This window comes from Spea bombifrons, chromosome 3, assembly GCF_027358695.1.
Source record: "Spea bombifrons isolate aSpeBom1 chromosome 3, aSpeBom1.2.pri, whole genome shotgun sequence".
Lineage (NCBI taxonomy): Eukaryota > Metazoa > Chordata > Amphibia > Anura > Pelobatidae > Spea > Spea bombifrons.
The window spans coordinates 45,766,254-45,789,705 of record NC_071089.1 but is presented as its reverse complement, the minus strand read 5'-3'; the positions used below and the strand labels follow the sequence as shown (position 1 = coordinate 45,789,705).

General features: G+C 41.8%; 1 protein-coding gene across 1 annotated transcript; it reads left to right on the top strand.

Annotated features, from left to right (window-relative positions):
* The first annotated feature begins 2,879 nt into the window (after nt 1–2,879).
* Nucleotides 2,880–23,176, top strand: TMEM244 (transmembrane protein 244). The gene is made up of 7 exons (XM_053460268.1): nt 2,880–2,912; nt 8,193–8,278; nt 17,204–17,245; nt 17,847–17,920; nt 18,683–18,808; nt 20,211–20,255; nt 23,011–23,176. Exons 1-7 carry the CDS (start codon nt 2,880–2,882, stop codon nt 23,103–23,105), a joined length of 501 nt encoding a protein of 166 aa, XP_053316243.1. The 3' UTR covers nt 23,106–23,176.
* Nucleotides 23,177–23,452: the final 276 nt, after the last annotated feature.

Sequence of the window (23,452 nt, the reverse complement as noted above, 5' to 3'; positions counted from 1 at the left end):
AACGCCGTCTCCCTCTAGAGACTGTGTGAGGGGCAGTACTAGGGCTGGATCTACAGGCTTGAAGTCATACGTCACACCTGTGATCCCTATAAATGCCCCAAGCTCCCTCTCAGCAGTGCTCAGATATTCTGAGACACTCTGTGTGCTACATAGCGTCCCAAGTGCTGTGCTCCTGGCCCTATTTTGAACCTGTGCCTGAACCTGTGCCTGCACCTATACCGGTATCTGCACCTGTGCCTATACCTGTGCCTGCACCTGTACCGTTACCTGCACCTGTGCCTATATCTGTGCCTGCACCTGTACCGTTACCTGCACCTGTGCCTGTGCCTATATCTGTGCCTGCACCTGTACCGTTACCTACACCTGTGCCTATACCTGTGCCTGCACTTGTACCGTTACCTGCACCTGTGCCTACGTCTATACCTGTACCTGTGCTTGATTCTGACCCTGGACTGTTACCCAGTAAAGTGAATCTGAACTTTACCTGTTTTGCTTCTCCGTTCCTCTGGTCGTCCTGCATATTGGGCTCCTTCTCTTAACGGAACACAGACACCTAGTGGTGTCTGACAGGTTTACAAAGATTGGTCCGAAAAAGACCAACTGAGCACCGTATAAATGCGACAGCCTACCTGAGTATTGTTTCTGACCATGTCCATCTCTTTATGACCATAGTGTACCCATCTTCTGATGGCTACTTCCAGCAGGATAATGTCACAAAGCTCACATCATCTCAAACTGGTTTGTTGAAAATGACAAAGTTCCCTGTACTCCAATGGCCTCCACAGTCACCAGATCTCAATCCAATAGCGCACCTTTGGGATGTGGTGGAAGGGGAGATTTGCCTTATGGATGTGCAACCGACAAATCTTCAGCAACTCTGTGGTGCCATCATGTCCATATGGACCAAAATCTCTGAGGAATATTTCCAGCACCTTGTAGGAAGTATGCCATGAAGGTACACCTTGCTAGTGGCCAGTGAGTGTATATTAATATTAGCCTCTGCTGCCAATACGTGTAAATATTAGACCCTGCTGACAATATGTTTTAGGCAAGAATTTCCTTGGGCCCCCCTCCACGCTCCCTAGCATGTAATCACTCCCTCCACTACCACACCAAAAAAAAATATTTTCCACACTGACTGCAGATTAGGGCAAGACTGTGAGAGTCAGTGCAGTATTCCCTCCTTCTGATCCTACCATGACATTGATAGGTGCTCTTCCAAGTAATCATCCCCAAACACTTATACAGTCACTCACTAAATCACAATTTCATTCACACAAACATGTATTCTCTCACTCATTCACAAAAATAATTTACACATATTCATTAATGCATTCTCACAAATCATTCAAGCAATTCATCCACACATTCATTCATTCTCTCATTCATTCCCAAAATTCATACACTCATTAGATGTCTGATCCCTGGTAACATGCAGGGATTGGTGATTGTGATTTTAAAATGTGAGCTGAAAAGCTTTTTATAGACTACGGCTCTCAGGACTTGCAACCAGAATCATGATGATGGGTGTGGGGAGTTGTAATCCTCAGAAATAGGTGCCACCAGTGTAGCCAGACTGGTGATGACAAGGCGGAGCTGGCACTTTAAGATCACTGGCTGCCTGATGAGGATGTCTGACAACCAGAGACCATTGGAGTACAGTGACCTCATTGTCATGTTCAAGAAACCAGTTTGAGATGATGTGAGCTTTGTAACATGGTGCATTATCCTGCTGGAAGTAGCCATCAGAAGGGATGGACATGGTCAGCAACAATACTCTGGTAGGCTGTCGCATTATAACTATGCTCTATTGGTACTAAGGGGCCCAAAGTGTGCCAAGAAAATGTCCCACACACCATTACACCATCACCACCGGCCTGAACCGTTGATACAAGACAGGATGGATCCATGCCTTCATGTTGTTTATGCCAAGGTCTGACCCTGCCATCTAAATCTCACAGCTGAAATTGAGACTCACCAAACCAGTCTTCGATTGTCAAATTTTGGGAAGCCTGTGCGAATTATAGCCTCAGTTTCTTGTTCTTAGCTGACAGGAGTAGCACCGAGCGTGGTCTTCTGGTGCTGTAGCCCATCGGCTTCAAGGTTCTATGTGTTGTGCGTTCAGAGATGGTATTCTGCATACTTTGGTTGTAAAGAGTGTTTTTTGAGTTACTGTTGCCTTTAACCAGTTACTGTTGCCTTTAACCCATTCTCTGACCTCTGACATCAACAAGGCATTTTGGTGCCCACAGTTGCCGCTCTCTGGATATGTTCACTTTTTTGCACCATTCTCTGTAAACCCTAGAGATGGTTGTGCGTGCAAATCCCAGTAGATCAGCAGTTTCTGAAATACTCAGACCAGCCCATCTGGCACCAAAAACCATGCCACATTTAAAGTCACTTAAACCCCCTTTCTTCCTCATTCTGATGCTCAATTTGAAAGGTAGTGCTACACATTTTATCTACATAGAGCTTACAGATTGTACAACATTGTAGAATGAGTTATGCAAGCAGACACAGTTGGTATGGAGGGTCCTGGAAAATGAAATATGTTAATTGTTGCTTGCTTGGGGCTAATCACACATAGAAATGTTAGAGAAATGCACTTCTGGAGGAATAACATTATAGCTGTTCATTTTTACTACAATGCATGGTAAATGAGACATACCCAATGGATCCTATGTATGAGTTTTACACTTGGGAACTACACACAGAACATTTATCAGGCAGATTATCCTACCAGATGGTATCTGTCTTTGCTGGGCTCAATCCTGCTAAGCTGCCAAGGTACGCATTTATTCTGTATACCAGATTTGCTTGAATGCTTAGTTGGAGAATGTATGTAATAATATTGCTGTAGTGTAGACCATTATGTACTGATGGCTGTCATGGTTAAAGTATCGGAAACTAAGGTAAATTGACACATTACATGTATAGCTCAGTAGATGTAGTATTTTTAAATATTTCTACTAGCATGTAATACATAGACATTTGTAGGGATTTTTCAGCAATTTTATTTGTACAATGAAGACATCATCATTTTGTACAAGCATACATGTGAATCTAATCATGTAATCTATTTGCACAAGTTGTGATTTACATATGCTAAAAATCTATGTATGATTTTCAAAATCATTTAATTTTCACTTAAACTGAACGTAACAGTGATTATGTGTAAAATGTAAGCATGAGGCCACTAATGCCAAAGTCTGTATTAGAAATTCATATAAATAAGTAATTACTTTGAGTCCAGATGGCATGCTTGAAAAGAAGTCACATTATGATGGCATGGCTCCTCTGGCACTTTTTTGAAGATTTATAAATTATTAGTGGCATCAAAAAAGGAGATACATAGTTTACAAGGGTACAAATATGTTCCCTCTTTTCATTTACCATACAGACATAAATTAAGTACTGTGTTTTCAGGACATGTTTGTCTTTTTTTTATTGTACCCCCATACATGTAAACTATAGTTTTGTTATATATATATATATATATATATATATATATATATATATATATATATATATATATATATATATATATATATATATATATATATATATATAAATTAGTGGGGGAAATATATTGAAGGGAAAAAAAATAATTCCTTTGTCTACAATGATTATATATAGATAAAGCAAACGTTGCACATCTGTCTGGTGTTTACCTGCTGATTTTAGAAATACACCATATACCTAGAATTTTAACCAATTTTAATAAATATAGGACAAATATAAAAAAATACATATCAATGATTCTAGGCTAAAGATTTTCAGATTTGGTAAGCTGTGACTGACACTGACTCTGTTAAGCAAGGGATGGTACAAACATGCCCCATATGAAAGTATTGCTCCAAACATTTCTAGAGTGGCGATAGCAAACCTATGGCACACATGCTAGGCACGCAAAGACTTTAGTTGTGGCACGCAGCCAGGTTGCCGACTGGCAGGGCTGGTCTTTTGGTTGTGTGTGGGAGAAGAGAGAGGGGCGTCGACCGGTTGCTCATTAAAAAGTTTTCTGTTTCCTTCGCTCACCTGACTGCAGCGGTGGGAGCGCAAGGCCTTTATCTTGGTGGCGGTGCCTGCATTTCATGCTGAGCGACGGAATATGACATCATATTCTTGCGCTCAGCAGTGAAGCAGCCAGCACCCCGTCACATCGGCGAGGCAGAAACCTTGCGCTCCCACCGCAGGACTTCAGCAGGGTAAGGGTAACTACAATAGAGTGAGTCCAATTATTTTTGTTATACGCTGATGCTAATGTTATTTAATAAAATCATTTTCAAGAATAGACTGTCTTTTCATGTGTTTTTCTGCTTTGGCAAATAGATGGGCCAAATAGTTATTATCTGCTGACATATTCTATGTTTCTATGCTTAAAACACAAACATTATTTATATGGGCAAATTGATGCACACTGTTGTGTATAGTAATTTTGTACCAAAATCTTCCACTCCATGTTTAATATGCAGCGCTGGCACTTTGAGGTCTGCAAATTGGTTTGATGCAGAAAACTGGGCACTCGGGCCCAAAAACATTCGTCCATCACTGTTCTAGAGCATGAATCAGACACCTCTCGCCCTGGGTGCAAACATATTTGTCACAGGCTATGGGGTATGCCCATACATAGCAAATCCTAGTACTAAAGGTTTGGGGCTACAGGAATGTCTACCACAATCAGTGGCATGAGAGTCTTCTACATATGACAGGTCGATGGTTTGTACTTTTAGCCTGAGACCCAGTGAAGAGCCTGAACATCATGGCTGCATCAGATTATGACTTTCATGATTTTTTTTTCAATGCAAGCTGTGAAACTTTAATAACTATTATTATAATATATACCGTATTTATAAGACGGTCTCCCAAAGTTTGAATATTAATTTAGAAAAAAAGAAAAGGCCTGAATATAAGGCTACCGATGCATCCCTAGATTTGTCCCCTGTGCTCCAGACTCGCTGGTGTCAAGTAGGGCCGGCCAGTGGACGTCTGCGCAATGCGTGCAGACAACCTTCCTTGTTACCCAGGACTTTCTCTGGGGCTTCCATGACTGAATACCAGAAGGTCACGTCGCGCATGTCGTGCAGCAGCGGAGGTTGTCTGCGCGCATCGTGCAGATGTTCACTGGCTGCCAGAGAAGAGGATCCAGGTACCCTACAGCACTGCAGGGATCTCGATCTTAGTCTTGTTGTCAGACCTCTATTTGCGGTCTGACAGGTCTTAGAGGCGGCAGATTCTGGGATGGCAGAAAAGGACCTCTTTAACAGGCCTTTGTCAGAAGTGGAGGGGATGTCCACCCAGGGCCGTTTGCGATGATGTTCTGGGTCTGCAGAGGAGAGAGAGTCACCGGCCTCCGAACCTTCACTACTAGCCGGGGAGGTAAAAGGTTGGGTAAGCCGGGTGAATTGGGCTTCTGTCAGAGTGGCTGGTAGGGTTGCAGGCAGAGCATAGCCAAGCTTGGAAGGTGGCAGGCATCGGTGTCTCAGAATCGTCAGCCATCTTACTCCAATGTGTTTCTGAAAAACACAAACGGAGAACAAATCATGAAACAAGAAATGGGGGTCATCCGCGTGCACATGTGGGGGTCACCAACTACTGAAAACCACCAAACTAGAAAGGGGGTCACCCCTGAAGCCCAGAGTGTGGGCAGAGTAATTGGTAGAGGGGATCACCCTCAAACCAGAGTCAGTAACAGGGGACAGCCTGTGACAATATAGTGGCCCAAAGCCCTAAATCAAGAAGAAAGGAGGGTCACCCCCAGCCCAGGGACTCACAAGTCCTAAGTAATAATAGGCTCTCCTGAGTAAGATAAGGGGGGTCACCTCAACTAATAAGGGCTAAAATGGAGAGGCCTAAATAAAGAGGGGTTCACCCCAACTAGGGTCACAGCAGAACACTGGTTGTAGCAGTACAGGGCTAAGGATCCATTAAACACAGTACAGTAAAATATACACAGGCCCTGAAAGGAGAAAAAAGCACAGGCAAGTTAAGTGCTAGGCCCGAAAACTAGGAAATAGGTGATGGAAATCAATAATTATGAATACAAAAGAAATGGGAAAGTAAGTACCATAGGTATAATCAGACCTCAAATAGATGTCTGACTACAAGACTAAGTTCCAGATCCTCTCTGGCAGCTGGTGGACCTCTATGCGATGCGCGCAGACATCCTCCGCTGCTGCCAGCACTTCCTCTGGGGCTTCTATAACGGAGCGCCAGCATCACATGACCTTTCCGGTGCTCCACCATAGAAGCCCGGTGGAAGTGCCGGCAGCAGTGGAGGTTGTCTGTGCGCATCCCACAGCCAGTGAACGTCTGCAGGATGCGACAGACAACCTCCGCTGCTGCCGGCACTTCTATGACCGAACACCAACGTGACATGTCCTTCAGGTGCTCAGTCATAGTGCCCCAGCAGAAATACCGGCCAGCAGCAGCGGAGGTTGTCTGCGCGCATCGCACAGACCGCCACCGGCTGCCCCCATTACACACCAGGGAGTCTGAAACACGGGGGACAAGTCTAGGGATGCATCGATAAGTCAGGGCATGTGGGGGGTTATAATGGTTTTCTGGAGTCAGAGTGGCATATAGGAGGTTAAAATGCATATTAGGGAGGCAGAGTGGCATATAAGGGGTGTATAAGGAATATCTGTGGAGGCAGAGTGGCAAACAGTGGGTTAAAAGGCATATCTGGGGAAGAGTTGCATATAGGGGCATATAAGGCATATCTGGGGGGTAGATGTGCATAACTGGGGCAGAGTGACAAATTAAGGAAATACAAATAAAAAGTTTACATGTGAATTAGTACTTACTAGTAAACCTTTTTTCTTCATCCTGATTTTTTCTTGTTTCATGTTAACTGTTTTGCTGCTGGAGGTCAATCAGTAAAGAAGGAAATACAAAATATGAAGCCTGTCTTGCTAAAAAATTTGCATTGCTATCAGTACTAGTTCGTTGTTCCAGTTTTTTGGACATATACCGTATTTTCTCGATTATAAGACAAGGTTTTTTTCAGAGCAAATGCTCTGAAAAATACACCTCGTCGTATAATCGGGGTCGTCTTATAATCAGACCTCAAATAGGTCTGACTATGAGACGACTAAGATCCAGATCCCCCGCAGCTGCAGGGGACCTGGATCCTCCTGTCTCAAGCCCCCCCCCCACTTACCGGTGCTTCTGAGTCCCCTGTCATGTAGCCGGGGCGGCGTGTAGATGTCAACAACTTACGCTGCAGTCGGCTGTCAGAGATCAGAGTTCCCTACACCGGTGCGGAGAATTCTCTCTGACAGTCGGGGAAGGTCTGCGCGATGGACGCAGACAACCCCCGCTGCTAGCCACACCTCCTTCCGGTTGCAGCGTAAGTGGTCTACGCGAATCGCGTAGACATCTACACGCTGCCCCAGCTACATGACAGGAGAGTCAGAAGCACCGGTAAGTTGGGAGGAGGGAGGGGGAGGGAGTGTTAAATGGGGGCATAAGGCATTTCTAGAGGCAGAGTGTTCTATGAAATGCCTTTTAACCCCCTGAATGCCACTCTGCCTCCAGAAATGACTTTTTAACTCTCTATATGTCACTCTGCCTCCTGAAATGCCTTAAACCTCCCTATATGCCACTCTGCCCCATAATATGCCTTTTAACCCCCTTAATGCTAGAATGGCATATAGGGGTATAAGGCATTTCTGGAGGCAGAGTGGCACATAGGGGGTCAAAAGGCATATCATGGGGCACAGTGGCATATAGGGTTAAAAGGCATATCATGGGGCACAGTGGCATTTAGAGGGTTAAAAGGCATATCATGGGGCACAGTGGCATATAGGGGTTATAAGGCATTTCTGGGGCAGATGTGCATAACTGGGGGGGCAGGTTGGAAAATAGAAGGAAATAAAACCAAAATATTTTTCTCAATCATAGCTTTTATTAAAAAAATTAGTTTACATGAATTAACATTTACTGGTAAAACTTTTTTCCTATAGGGTCGTCTTATATTCAGACTTTTTCTTTTGTTCTTAAATTAATATTCAGATTTGGGAGGTCGTCTTATAATCGAGCAAATACGGTAATCTGAATTAGGCTTAATTGACAATATGTTCTGCCATAAATATAGCAATAGAAGCTACATCATTTGTATACTATTAACACTAGATTCTCTGCAGTCTGGTTTTAAGCGTTAACATCATCTCTTTTAATTTTAATTGCAGATTGTCTTTCAGAATCTTTTCATTTGCACTGCAGTTTTCTACACGATATATTATCTGTCCCATGTTATTTGTTTTATTGGTGTAAGGTAAGTGTGCGTTACTTTATACGAACCAAGCTTGCATTTAACAGGACAGGTATGTCATTGAGATATGTCTGTAGGCAGAGTGCTCTATGAAATGCCTTTTAACCCCCTTAATGCCACTCTGCCTCCAGAAATGCCTTTTAACCCTCTATATGCCATCTGCCTCCTGAAATGCCTTATACCTCCCTATATGCCACTCTGCCCCATAATATGCCTTTTAACCCCCTAAATGCCAGAGTGGCATATAGGGGTATAAGGCATTTCTGGAGGCAGAGTGGCACATAGGGGGTCAAGAGGCATTTCATTGGGCACAGTGACATATAGAGGGTTAACAGGCATATCATGGGGCACAGTGGTGTTTAGAGGGTTAAATGGGGCACAGTGGCATATAGAGGGTATAAGGCATTTCTGTGGCAGAGTTGCAAGTCTGGGGGCAGATGTGCATAACTGGGGGGGCAGGTTGAAAAATAAAAGGACATAAAAACTAAATATTTTTCTCAATCATAGCTTTTATGTAAAAAAAAATAGTTTACATGAATTAACATTTACTGGTAAAACTTTTTTCCTATAGGGTCGTCTTATATTCAGGCTTTTTCTTTTTATTCCTAAATTAATATTCAGATTTTGGGGGGTCGTCTTATAATCAATTCCAATGTCAATCTTGCAGAATTGCACCAATCTCTAGTCAGATGTACACATATAGCTGCTTTATGATAGCCTTGAAAAGCATAAAGGTAGTATGCAGTACATCAGTACCCAAGAAAGAGAAAGGGAGCCTCTTCCAAATGGTGGCTCATATATATGTATAAATATATATATATATATATATATATATATATATATATATATATATATATATATATATTTATATATAAATTACATTGGACATCTTTTAAGTGAACAGTATGATTCAAGATTAACACTTCTTAGGCACCTTGGTTCACCTTTTAATAAATAATCTTTAATTTTCATTAAAACAACCATAAAATTACCAGATTTGTTGAACTAAACAATATCAGTCTTATAAATGGAAGTTCTTAGCATCCGCAGCTTTGCATCTGATAATTTCTTCTTTATTAAGAGTGAAATATTTTGTTACAGCTACTGTAGATTTTCAAGAATTAACCAAACTACATATGAATATATATATATATATATATATATATATATATATATATATATATATATATATATATACACACAAATAAAATATGCATGTTTTTTAAATTAGTCAAGTAGAAGGTTTGATTTATTATAAAATAATGAATTTAAGATTACATGGAAGTTAGCAAACATCATTGCAAAATACTGAATTTTGGTCTAAATTCAAGTGATAACATAAGTATTCGTTATTGATTCTAAATTAATTTGAGAGACTTGATTTATTACATATAATGTACACATGAAAGATTTGTTCCAAGAAAGATAGGGAGTTTGACAATAGACTCTAACAATGTATCATGAATTACATTTCTATCCATAAACTCTATGCAGCATTAGTGCAGAGAACAACGAATAGGTCAACTGTGAATACATGCATTCCCGTATGCTACAAAGCACTTAACATTAATGATTGCCATAACACACTTAGTTTAATGGATAATGCACCAAAATGTAGGGTTTACCGTAGCAATTACTACCCATAATTAATTATAGGCATTTTATAGGCCATAGTTTCAAAGACAGAAAAAAAAACAGTAATTGCTGACTGCAATCATCCTGGTGACTCACTTAATTATACTTACGTTACACAAAGAGAATAAATAATTGCATTACCTTTTGAATTAATGAATAGTGTTATATTTTGTATTCATCATTATTATTCAATAATGTCAGGCTTACTTGGGCATACAAACTGTGTGTATGGAGAGGGGTTGCATTAAGTAATTACATTGTCAGTCATGTAATAGTTTGGGTGACTTTCCATATTCAAACCATATTTTATGGCAATGCTGATGAAGTCAGAACCTTCTTGGACTTTCGTTAGTGACAGTGTTCGAAGTTAGTGATTAACACTGAGGCATTGCTCACAGGCAGTATCATAAGAAGTCAGGTATTTGACTAGTAGATTGGGCTATAATAACAGAGCTAGAATACATGTAAATGGCTAATATACAAAGGAGGGTGAGGGGGACGGTGCACCCTAAGTCTAAGTCCTTGGGGGCTAGTCTACTCAAGTGGCCCGTTGCGCCACCGAATCAGCCCATCATCCATGCCCATTTTTTCCTGATTTTCTAATGCATATTGATGTAATGTGATGGGATTGGGAGTTCATCAGTTCATCAGATTAAAATAGAGTAAATAACACAAAACATTTACTTTTCCTCTCACTGATTTCTGGGCCTAGAAAGTTTTATCCTCTGAAGTGACTACAATTTCAGGAGGGAGTTTTATCTCTGGATAAATAAAAATGACATAGTTCAATTTATCCCTACAGTAAGTAAAGTGCCAGGAAACAGATGACCAAATACACACCAGGAAAGGCTCTGCTACACTGACACCCAAACACACACACCAGGACAGGCTCTGCCACACCAACACCCAAACACACCCAAACACACACACCCCAAAACACATGCCACATGGACACACAAACCCACACACACCCAAACACACACACCCCAAAACACATGCCACATGGACACACAAACCCACACACACCAGGACAGGCTTTGCCACACCGTCACCCAAACACACACACCAGGACAGGCTCTGCCACACCGTCACCCAAACACACCCAAACACACACACCCCAAAACACATGCCACATGGACACACAAACCCAAACACACCCAAACACACACACCCCAAAACACATGCCACATGGACACACAAACCCACACACACCAGGACAGGCTTTGCCACACCGTCACCCAAACACACACACCAGGACAGGCTCTGCCACACCGGCACCCAAACACACACACACCAAGACAGGCTCTGCCACACCGACATGCACACACACACACCCCAGGACAGGCTCTGCCACACCGACACCCAAACACACACACCAGGACAGGCTCTGCCACACCGACACCCGCATCAGTATGGCTTAATCAACACAAACATAAAAAATGCTTACCACACTGGTTTGTTGTTTGTGTGTTTTCCCCCTTATATATTGATGCCCCAGCCAGGCCGCCCCTTTTTTAATTTAATTTATTTTTAATGTATTCCCCCCACACCCATGTGTATTGCCCCTTGTGTATTTGTGCCCCCAGCCGGCCCCCTTTGTGCGTTTATGCCCTACATTCTTTTGTATTGATTTATGTGATGTCCCCAGCCAGCCCCCCTCCCTTGTGTATTGATGCCCCTGTGTATAATTTTATTATAGATTAGAAATACCATTAAGTGCCTTTACCTTAACTAGTTCTTTGACCCAGCTTGGCTGGAAGCTGAGTAACACAAGTTGTTTTTGAGATCCTGTATTGATTACAGGGGGCTCAACCGTATCACAGTTAAAAACGCCTACCCGATTCGCTTATTACCAAGCTATTCGATCACTCGAAAGGGTCCAAGGTGTTTACTAAGTTTGTGGGGGGCCTATAATTTTTTAAGGATAAAGGAGGGCCACAAATGGAAAACTGCGTTTAACACCAATAGCGGGCATTAAGAATATATTGTGATGTCCTTGGGGACATACTTCAACAATGTGTGATGGTATACCTAGACAATACTCTGATCCATTCCGCTTCCATAAAAAGCCATCACACAGATGTTGCCCGACTCCCTTCAAGGGTACTTAGGGTTCGCTAACTACTACAGGAAATTCATACGTAATATTTATTCTACAACATTTTTCTTCAAAGGCCATCACAGCCTTTGAGTCATTAAAGGCTGCTTTTGCCACAGCTCCCATTTTGAACCAGAAACCTAAGCTTCGATTCATACTTGAGATAAATGGGACTGAGGGAAGAGTGGGCGCCCTTCTGTCTCAACATCCTACTCCCGAGAGCCAGTTGCACCTATGTGGGTATTTCTACAAGAAGTCCTGCGGAATGCAAATATGAAATTGGTGATCATGAGTTACTAGAAATAATACTTGCTCTCAAAGAATGGAGACATTTGCTCGAAGGAACTCCTGTGCAAATACTGATCCTCACAAGGCTAAGGGCTTGACTCCGAGGCATTCCCAATGGGCCTTATTTCTATCTTGCTTACATTTTGTGGTCTTGTACCTGCCTACCTCAGGTCGCTGTTTCGCACCTGTGAACCTCTGTACCAAGGTACTCTCTACCTATCATAATACTAAGTCAACAGAGAATCATGGAAGAACAAACGTTTCTGGTCGGTTTCCTGTCTATTCTGGTGACCAGGACTTAACAAAGATATAATTGCCTTTGTTGCTGCCTGTCCAGTCAGTCACCCTGTTACCTTCCAGTGGGCCTTCTCCAACTTATACCCAATGGTGAGAGGCCATGGACACACCTTGCCATGGACTTTAAAGTCGACCTTCTGCAGTCCAACGGTAACATGCTTATCCTCATGGTTGGTTTTCTTAGATGTTCCACTGCATACCATTCAAAAAGCTCTAATACAGTCTTTATGAAAGATGTCGTCTAATGGCTACACAGGGTAGTCATAATTTCTGACCGGGATAGCCAGTTTTTCTCAAGATTCTGGAAGGCATTCTGTGTCCAACTTGGAATCCAACTCTCTTTCTCCTTGGCCTACCACCTGCAATCGAATGGACCTGAGGAAAGGGCCAATTAGGCCTTTGAGCGATTCCTGCGGTGCTACATCTCGGACCATCAAGACAACTGGTCGGATCTGCTACCCTTTTTTCATAACAGTGCAGTCTCGGTCTTCACCCATCTCCTCTTTTATGATGAATTACGGATATCAGCTCTATGATTCTTGAAACTTTCACTTCCCAGGGTATTTCAGCACTCCACATGGGCGCAGGTCCAAGAGGCACACTGCAACGCTCACAACATTATCAGAAGCTCCAGGCCAATCGTAAATGCCTACCAGGTCAGGGAGAGGGTCTGGTGTCCTCCAGAAATCTCCACTTCCATCTCCATGATTTACACAAAGTCAATATCAACACTGAAGCTGGTAAGGGGCTGGTGCTCTGGTCTGCTGAGCTCCCAGATGGACAAATAGTGGAGGCCATCAATCTTTGTTCTAAAGTTTTAGCATCAATATTTTATAGTGAGATGTCCCATAGAATCATACACAGAGCCTAAATGTTACCCAAACGGTTTGATATCGTATTCAAGAATAAACTGCCTGAAATGCCAATCTAACCTATTGTGACCTGGCTTGCTTCTGACTTTGTTCCTTGGTTCCTGATTTGGCTCTTCTACTGCCCGTGTTGACCAGGCTTGTTCTGACTCTCCTCCTGGATTCTGATTTGGCTTTGATATCGTCCTTCTGGTTCTGACCCGGCCTAGTGTCCAGCCTTGTGCCCTGACCGAGGGCTCCCAGCCGTGTGCCCTGGCCGAGGGCTCCCAGCCGTGTGCCCTGGCCGAGGGCTCCCAGCCGTGTGCCCTGGCCGAGGGCTCCCAGCCGTGTGCCCTGGCCGAGGGTGCTCAGCCGTGTGCCCTGGCCGTGGGCTCCCAGTCGTGTGCCCAGGGAGCAGTCCCCGCCAGTCCAGCTACAGCATCCTAGTGCTATCTTGTGCCCGACTAGGGGGCTATTGTGCTGTACATCAGCATTTGTGCCTGTGCTCTGTTTGGTTGGGTCTACAGCCTGTACATACCTATAAGATTCAGCCTGCTGTGTTTCATTTTGCCTGTCTGTACCTTCCTTCTGTTAATGATGCATATTGAGGTACTTCAGAAACTGCTGATCTACTGGTATTATCATGCACAACCATCTCTAGGGTTTACAGAGAAAAAAGAGAACATATCCAGTGAGCTGCATTTGTGTGGACGAAAATGCCTTGTTGAGGTCAGAGAAGAATGGGCAGAATGAGATGACAGAAAGGCAACAGTAACTTAAATAACCACTTGTTACAACCAAGGTATGCAGAATACCATCTCTGAATGCACAACGCGTCAAACCTTGAAAAAGATGGCCTACAGCAGACCACACCAGGTGCCACTCCTGTCAGCTAAGAACATGAAAACTGAGGCTACAATTTGCACAGCCTCACCAAAATTGGACAATGGAAGACTGGAAGAATGTTGCCTGGTCTGATGAGTCTCGATTTCAGTTGAGACATTCAGATGGCTGGGTCAGACTTTAGCGTAAACAACATGAAAGCATGCATCCTACCTTGTATCAACGGTAATGGTGTGGGGGGCATTTTCTTGGCACACTTTGGGCCCCTTAGTACCAAATGAGCATCGTTAAAATGTGACAGCCTACCTGAGTATTGTTGCTGACCATGTCCATCCCTTTATGACCACAGTGTACCCCATCTTCTGATGGCTACTTCCAGCAGGATAATGCACCATGTCACAAAGCTCACATCATCTCAAACTGGTTTCTTGGACGTGACAGTGACTTTACTGTTCTCCAATTGCCTCCCCAGTCACCAGAGCTCAATCCAATAGAGCACCTTTTGGATGTAGTGGAATGGGAGATTTGCATCATGGATGTGCAGCAACTGCGTGATGCCATCATGTCCATATAGGCCAAAATCTTTGAGGAATGTTTCCAGCACCTTGTAGAAAGTATGCCACAAAGAATGAAGGCAGTTCTGAAGGCAAGAGGGTGTTCAACCTGATACTAGCAAGATGTACCTAATAAAGTGGTCAGTGAGTGTATACTCCTATATACTTTTTAATTCTTTCTTTGAATAAAAAAAACATTTAAAAAAAATAGTGAACCTTTGGTTTAGCAGCAAGTATGAGTGGTCACTTTAGTAGCGACTGTCTCGGTAGAGGGTCGAGAGATCTATATTAAAAGAAGGTCCGATAATGAGTTTCAATCAAGAACATTAGCTCGGCATTTATATACTGTACATGAGGCTTTAATGAAATAGAGTGATGGGGCAGTAATCTGACAGACCTTCAGACCTTACTTCCATAGGCACTGGGGACGTCCACAATGACCTGTCACTTCTCCACAGGCCTGTTTTCCCCTATTTATGAGGTGGCATACTGCTAGACCTTCCTCGCTAGTCACAGCCTCATAAAAGCGCATTGTGACATGGTTTTTCTGCTGTATACCTGGCAGGGCTTGGGTCAACAGGTCGGGTAGGAGCCCAATTGCAGGGGATATCTGAGGCTCTGTCTGTACCCCGAGATGCATTTTGACAGACAAGAGGTAACAGTCCCACACCAGGATGGTATACAAAAACAGATTATATTGATGAAAGCTGGCTGATCAGGAACAGGACTAGTATATTCAATAGAATACAGCAGAAACCGGATACGGTTAATCATAACACATGGACTGGAAAGTCTTGACGGACAGACATGGAACTAGAGACCCACTGGCAGGGCAAATGGCAGGAAGCCCACTGGCAGGGCACACGGCAGGAAGCCCACTGGCAGGGCACACGGCAGGAAGCCCTCTGGCAGGGCACACGGCAGGAAGCCCTCTGGCAGGGCACATGGCAGGAAGCCCTCTGTGTAGCTGGACTGGCGGGGGCCCGCTCTGTGTAGCCGAGTTCAGAAAAGTCTCATACGGTATGCAGGAGAGCGGTCAATATCAAGCCGTGTCGGTCGCCAAAGATCAGAAGCAGGATGCTAGGAACGATTCAGAACCAGGTACAGAGCCACAGCAATAGGCTGCTAACACTGCAATGCAAAAGGCCAAAACTGAGGTGCTGAGCAGCTACTTAAAGTAAGGGTAACTCCCAGGTAAGCAGGTGCAGCTAGTCAGGTGACATTATTCCTTACTCCTCATACGGGAGAGCAGCCTCTAGAGGTTGCAAGGAAACATGACAAGGGTGTGATATCATAAAATAGAGGGTGGCAGGGCGGAAACCTGACAATACCAGACCCAGTTTGTTCTTGTGGATACTGCACATTGTCTCCTAATTCAGCTTGTGTTCTGGTGATTCTGCTCTATGGTACCCAACCCAGCTTGTTTCTGTTGACACTGCATATTGCCTACTGTTAGTCTCTAATAATCTGCTACCGTAGACAGAATCATCTTCCCATTGTCTAAGAAAATGAATCAACAACCTGTTTCCTAAAAGCAGACATGACTATGGTTTTAACTGCTACTAATAAGACTGATGTACTGCTTAGAACAGCTCGTAAGGAAAGTACCATATTTGCTCGAATATAAGACAAGGTTTTTTTCAGAGCAAATGCTCTGAAAAATACCCCTCGTCTTATATTCGAGGCTGTCTTATAAGCAGACCTCAAATAGAGGTCTGACTACAAGACTAAGATCCAGATCTCCTCAGAGCTGCAGGGGACCTGAATCCTTCTCTCTGGCAACTGGAAGAGGTCTGTACTTCTGCCGGGGGTTCTATGATGTAGCGCCGGCGTGACATGACCTTCCAGTGCTCCACCATAGAAGCCCCGGGGAAAGCAACGGCACCAACAGCGGAGGTTGTCTGCACGCATCTTTTAGACGTCCACCAGCTGCCAGAGTGGAGGATCCAGGTCCCCTGCAGCTCTGCGGGGGATCTGGATCTTAGTCTTGTAGTCAGACCTCTATTCTTACGCAGACAACCTCTGGTGTGATGTGACCTTCTGGTGCTCAGTCATAGAAGCCCCGGCGGAAGTCCTGGGTAGCAGCAGAGGTTGTCTGCCCCCACTAGACACCAGGGAGTCTGGAGCACAGGGCAAGTCTAGGGATGCATTGGTAAGTTGGAGGTGCATATGGAGGGTGTATAAGGCATATTGAGTAGCTAGCCTTGGGGCAGATGTGCATAACTGGGGGGTAAGTTGGCAAATAAAAGGAAATACAAACAAAAAATGCATTTTCTCAATCATTTTTCTCAATTGTTTACATGTGAATTAGTATTTACTAATTTATTTACTATTATTTTATTTACTATTTACTTTTTTCTTATAGGGTAATTTCTAGGTGTCATCCTCTGTTACACTGTATGACCAGGTTTGTGGACAGTTCTCATAATTATTGAGTTTAGGTGTTTCATCCATGACTATTGGTAACAGGTGTATAAAATTGCAGCTTACTGATCTACCCACACCTACGTGCACTACAGACAATGCACACTCACAAAGTACGGCTGTCGAATGCTGAAGCTAAAGCATAAAAATCGCCTGTCCTTTGTATCACTCATTACAGAGTTCCAAATTACCTCTGGAAGCAACATCAGTACAAGCAGCTTACTTAAGAGTGTTTCCCTACAAGACAAAAAAATCTACAGCTAACCCTGCCTAATACTGCTTCTTTCATGATGGCATAATTTTGGGTTTAACTTTATCTAAATAATCTAAAATAAAATGTTGCAGAAAAGTTAGGACCATATATATTTCTTTGTTGAAGTGTAATATTTAATTGAAATCACAATTACAATGACATCTATTTTGAAGCTAAACTGAACACAACATTACTATACAAATGCTGGATTTCAGTTTAAGTTCTATGTGGTAACCTCATAATACCTAACAATAAAATACAAATATAAAATTCATAAAATCAAGTTATGTTTTTGTGTAAATATATATATGATTTCCTCTTTTTCTTGCAGTTTTGAGAACTTTGATGAATTTGGACCATTCGATTTTAAAACAAACCCTTCCTGGTCAGACAAAAAATATCTAGGTATTGTGTATGGTTTATTTTGAAGAGAGTAATTTAGATTATCTAAATAATTAGATAATCCATAGTAATGATTCGAAATCGCATTGTACCACTGTTGTAACACTAGAGCTGAGTTAAACATTGAAAATTGCTTTTTCATTTGCTTCTGTGGTAAAAAAAGTTTGCCACAATAGTTACCTATTACTTCAGAGATGTGCAAATATTTTAACCCAATTCTAATTGAAACAATAGTTCAATAGGAATCAGACCATAAAACATGAAGAGAAACACAGACATTGACAGCAGATAAGAATCATCCACACCATCTAAGCTGCCCAGTGTTTCTGATGTTTAGACTTAGACCTTAATCAGTCCTTGGTCGTGTCTTAGATACAAGATAGCTCTATGCCTAGCCATCAAACAGGCACGATGGAAAACTTCACAGTTCATAATATATATTTACCCTTCTTATGTTGTGAAGGCTGAGAACATTAACACGTTTAGGGGAGATATGTTTATGGAGCCACATGATATCATCATGAAATTATAATAGGTCCTAGTAATGCTACTAAGGTGTGCCCAGACACATTGCAATACACTGAGCAATACATGTCAAAGCAAAGAATTCAAACAATATTTTAAGATACATAAATTCATTTTCTAGACCAGAATGTGGAAACCTTATTTCCCCCCTCGATTATATATCCCATTCATTTTAATATAACACCTCTTTTAGTATATTTTCTCTCACATTTAATCATGTACTTTCAACTTCTCATGCAGTAAATCTGATATCCTTGGAGTCTACATATATTATCTGTGGTCATCTTTTTGTTTTGATCGTAGAAGAATGGGTATGGGATTATGCTTGCACAATCACAGTGATTCATGTTATCATAACAACAATGGGTAGGTGGAGCTATATTGTTCCGATCTCTTTCTATTTATATAAATATATACAAAATGTGTTTAAGTCCATCCTGGAGACTTTTGGTAAATGTCCCCAGGAGTGACTGAAATATCATGATTTTTCTGTTCCACAATGATTGCATAAAACTTGAAATCATGTAATAGAAATGCTTGGGGTGCACTCTTTTTATATATGACGGCTGGATGCAACCAGGTGCATCTTTAAGTAAGTTGTATGCAGGGTTTCCTCTGTATATGTATGTAATTATATATATATATACAGTATCTCACAAAAGTGAGTACAGCCCTCACATTTTTGTAAATATTTTATTATATCTTTTCATGTGACAACACTGAAGAAATGACACTCTGCTACAGTGGAAAGTAGTGAGTGTACAGCCTGTATAACAGTGTAAATTTGGTTCTCCCATCAAAATAACTCAACACACAGCCATTAATGTCTAAACCTTGGCAACAAAAGTGAGTACCTAATTGGAAATGTCCAAATTGGGCCCAATTAGCCATTTTCCCTCCCCGGTGTCATGTGACTCGTTAGTGTTACAAGGTCTCAGGTGTGAATGGGGAGCAGGTGTGTTAAATTCTGTGGTATCGCTGTCACGCTCTCTCATACTGGTCACTGGAAGTTCAACATGGCACCTCATGGCAAATAAAAAATAATTGTTCCTCTACATAAAGATGGCCGAGGCTATAAGAAGATTGCCAAGACCCTGAAACTGAGCGGCAGCATGGTGGGCAAGACTTAAAACCCATCTTTTCTCCCAATCCTTCAGATAATTCACTCTTTCTCTCTTATGCATATACCTGTAAAGTGCTTTGACTCCCACCGGGAGAAAAGCGCTGTATAAATACTTGTTGTTGTTGTTGTTGTTGTTGATAGACAAAAAAGAGAAATACGTTAACAGACCTACTGGCTTTTCCCCTCATACTTCTCATGGCCACATGGAGGCACTTCTCTGTGCTCATGGTGCCATATGGGCTTTAGACCCACCTCCTTCGCCAATGGCAGGGAACAGATGATATATGGTGTTTTCAGACAATTAGGGGCCCTTGAAAATGGAGACTATACCCCCTGCTTGGCCAGGCCCGATGCACCAATGGCGGTCCTGAGGATAGGATCAAGGGGATAGGTTGTTGGCTGAGAGGAAGAAATAACACTATGTGCTAAAAAGGTCAAATTAAAACAAATATTCATAAATCTTCAAATGCATTTGGTCAAACAAAATTATACTCATTCCTATAGCTGCAAAATAAGTACAGAAAACTGTGTGGACATAAATTCTTGTCTTATTTAGCACAATTATGATTATGTGCATTTGAATTAGAATGAAAAACAGATACATAAAACCGTGTATACATGTTTACACTTTCCTTTTGTTTACAGTTATGATGGAATTTCCCTTTGCAATACATTGGTGGATCACCATAGGTAATGCCTGTTTTTTATTAAAAACATATCTTGTTTTTTTTCCCGTAGTTACGATATTGAAATATCAAGTTCATCATATAGAGCCAAACCATAACCCCTAAGGTCTTCTGTCCTTTCTACTGCATTACTGTAGTTAGTAACTGATTCGCGAAATCTTACTATACTACGATTGAAACATTAAAGTATTGCGTAAAATGTGAAAAACCCTGGAGGGAACATCAATCAATAAGTTCCTAATAGTTAAATGTAAAAAATCCAGAATAAAGGCAGGGTCATCAGGTCCACGACAACAGTGAGCGACGCCAAATAGCCAGCATAATGGAGCCCCCATGTCGCACACAGCACACTGGCATACATCTTCTACATTAAATAAAAGTCTTAAAAAAATCTATATAGTTACTTCATAAAAATTCAGACAGTGACATATTTAGGGGGGTGTGGGGGTGGTTTTCTGCTCCAAATGCCACTCATCAAGTGGGTTCCACACTGGCAAACAAAGGTTCCAAATTTCCCAGAAATTCCCTCTCTTGCAAAGTCTCCCTTCCTTCTCTGCTGATTGCTTCAGTGTCCCTATCTCCTTTGCCCGCAGCTTTGCTTCTTCTGCCCTTTTTCTTCTTCATTTTTCTTCCTCTTTTCCTTGTTTCTTCTGTCTTCATCCGCTTCTTCATGAACAGGTCTCTCGCAACATTTTAGTAAAGGGGCAGAGCCTTCAGGCAACTGGTGGAACGAGGGAGAGGCCAGAATAATGCCAACAAATTTGCAGAGAACGAAAGATGCAGAAACGCTTCTTCTATTCCGCAAATGTGTCTTTATTATATCTAGCACCCAGATTGCAAACACATAGCTGGCTCCAGTACCCACATTGCACAAATATGACTTGCCTCAGTACTCAGGTTGTATCCAAAGGAGTTGGCCAAGCATCCAGGTTGCATCTACAGGACGTGTCCAGATTGTATCAACAGGATTTGCCCCAGAAGCTAGATACACACAGATACAGGTTTTGCCCAGATTGCATCCACAGGATTTATCCAGCACCCAGATTGCACCCACAAGGGCTTCTTTCAGAGTCTTGGGTCTCCTTTCAGTCTCTATCGCTCCCCTTTCCCTAAATCGGTTCCCTTCTCTTCAATCCCCCTCTTGCTCATTACTGCTCAAATCTTTCTTTAATTCATCTCTCCCTTTTCTCTTTATCTCTCCTATTTCTACTGTTGCTTCTTTCTCACTATGTCTTCCTTTTTTATTTATTTCTCCCTTTTCTTTACCTCTCCTTTCCCTCTTCTTCACCATTTTTGCATATATCTCTCCCCTTTCTGTTTATCATTCCTGCTTGTTTTCGTTATCTCTTCTCTCTCTCTCTCTCTCTCTCCCTACCCCCTTTTCATTAGCTTTCCTCTTTTTCATCTCATTTCTCCTACTTATCTATTTTTTCCCTCCCATGTATCTCATTTTCTCATTCTCTCTATCTCTAATCATCTCCCTTTTTATTTTTATCACTCTTCTTTCTCTAACTTTCCTCTATCTCCCTTTTTCCTCTATTTCTCCCCTTTGTCCCTACCTCTTCTCACTCTCATTGGCTTTTCCCTTATTCATTATCTCCTCCCTTCTTGTTATCTTTGCAACTTTTCCCCATCACATGGAGACATTGTCATTATCTCTTCTCTTTCTTCCCATCTCTCTTCTCTCTCATTATCCTCCTCACTATATCTCTCCTTTTTGTCACACTCCCCCCCTTCTCTCTACATTTCCCCTTTCTTTCTCCTCATTATCTCTTCCCTATATATTATTCTTTATCTCTCAATTTTCTTACTCTCTCTCCTTTTCTCACTATCCGTCGATCACATTTCTCCCCATCACTTACTTTGCTGAAGTCCTGTGTTGTTATGCTCTTTTGTAGCATAGCCAACCTGCTACCTTTAGTATGACCTCATGTAATTTGTACGAGTGGATTTTTTTTTTTTACAGAACAAAACTGATTGTTTTCTGGGGGGGGGTCAAATCTCCCACATCTATGCTATCCTTTTAATGTAAAAAACGTTATAGTTTATCTCGCTGTCTGTGGGTGGCAAAAGTGATTTGAGATTCATATTTTTCTTACAGATTATCGTTCCTAGATTAGGCAGAACCTCCATCAATAAAGGATCACGTTTTTTGATATTCCAATGTTCATTTAGAATTTTATTAATCTCCGGAATTTAGCCTGAAAGTGTTGTAACAAAGCTCAAGTCAAACCCACTATTTACATTCTGGACTAAATCCAAAATATAAATTCTGTTGACTAAAATGTTTTTTATTTAAATGCTTATTGTGCCACATGAAGACATATATAGGTTTCCCAGATAAAAACCTTTGAAAACAGATTTCACTGATTGGCAAACAAAAAAAAAAACTGAAGAAAATGGCCACTGCCATGCTGCAAAGTGTATGTTATATATATAACACCATCTAGAGTCACCAATACTCTTGCAAAGTTCTTTAAATACTAAGAAGAAGGGCACTGGATAAGGTCAAAATTAATCATAAAGTGTTTTAATTACTTAGTATAAAATTGTTTTATACACGTACACGGACAGCTTTCCTGCTTTAAAGTGCCTAGCACAATGTTGATAGACCTTATTGTTACTTGAGTAAAATAAGTTTGTGGACTTGTTTCTTCATGGTTATGTGGGTCTGTGGGTCTGTGTTTTAACTACAAAATGCACATGCTTGCTCTCTCTCATCATTAAAAAAAAAGTAAATTTCCTATTTTCTCTTCTAGGAATTGGCATGGTCACAATGGTGTTTGAAGGGCAGATCCTGGCTTACCTTTTTTTTAGAGATAACTACATTTATCCAGTCCTTGATGATTTTTAAGCTCCATAGCCCTTTTACCTTATTTGACATTCTTGTTCTAATTGACTAAATAAATCAAACCATTCAGCCCATGAAGTCTATCCATTTTTTCCCGATGTAAAGACCTTGTCTAAGATTCAGGATAGATTTATACCTATCCAGAGGCTTAACTAGAAACCAACTTGAACAGCTGGTCTCTGCCATCATTGCCCCCAAACAAATTGTCTGTGTCTTCTTTGCCTCTTGCTCTACCTTCCAACATACAACGTATATAAACACACATGAATTACACACATTTACTCATACTCACTAACACACACTCAATCTCACCCCATTTACACAAACATGCTCACAAACATCTACACATC

Excerpts from the sequence above, each read along its gene's own strand:
- TMEM244 (XM_053460268.1), top strand. The coding sequence starts at position 2,880 with ATGGCTGTCATGGTTAAAGTATCGGAAACTAAG. Across the intron at positions 17,246-17,846 it reads CTGTTACACTGTATGACCAG|TTTTGAGAACTTTGATGAAT; the intron begins GTTTGTGGACAG and ends TTTTTCTTGCAG. Across the intron at positions 20,256-23,010 it reads ACATTGGTGGATCACCATAG|GAATTGGCATGGTCACAATG; the intron begins GTAATGCCTGTT and ends TTTCTCTTCTAG.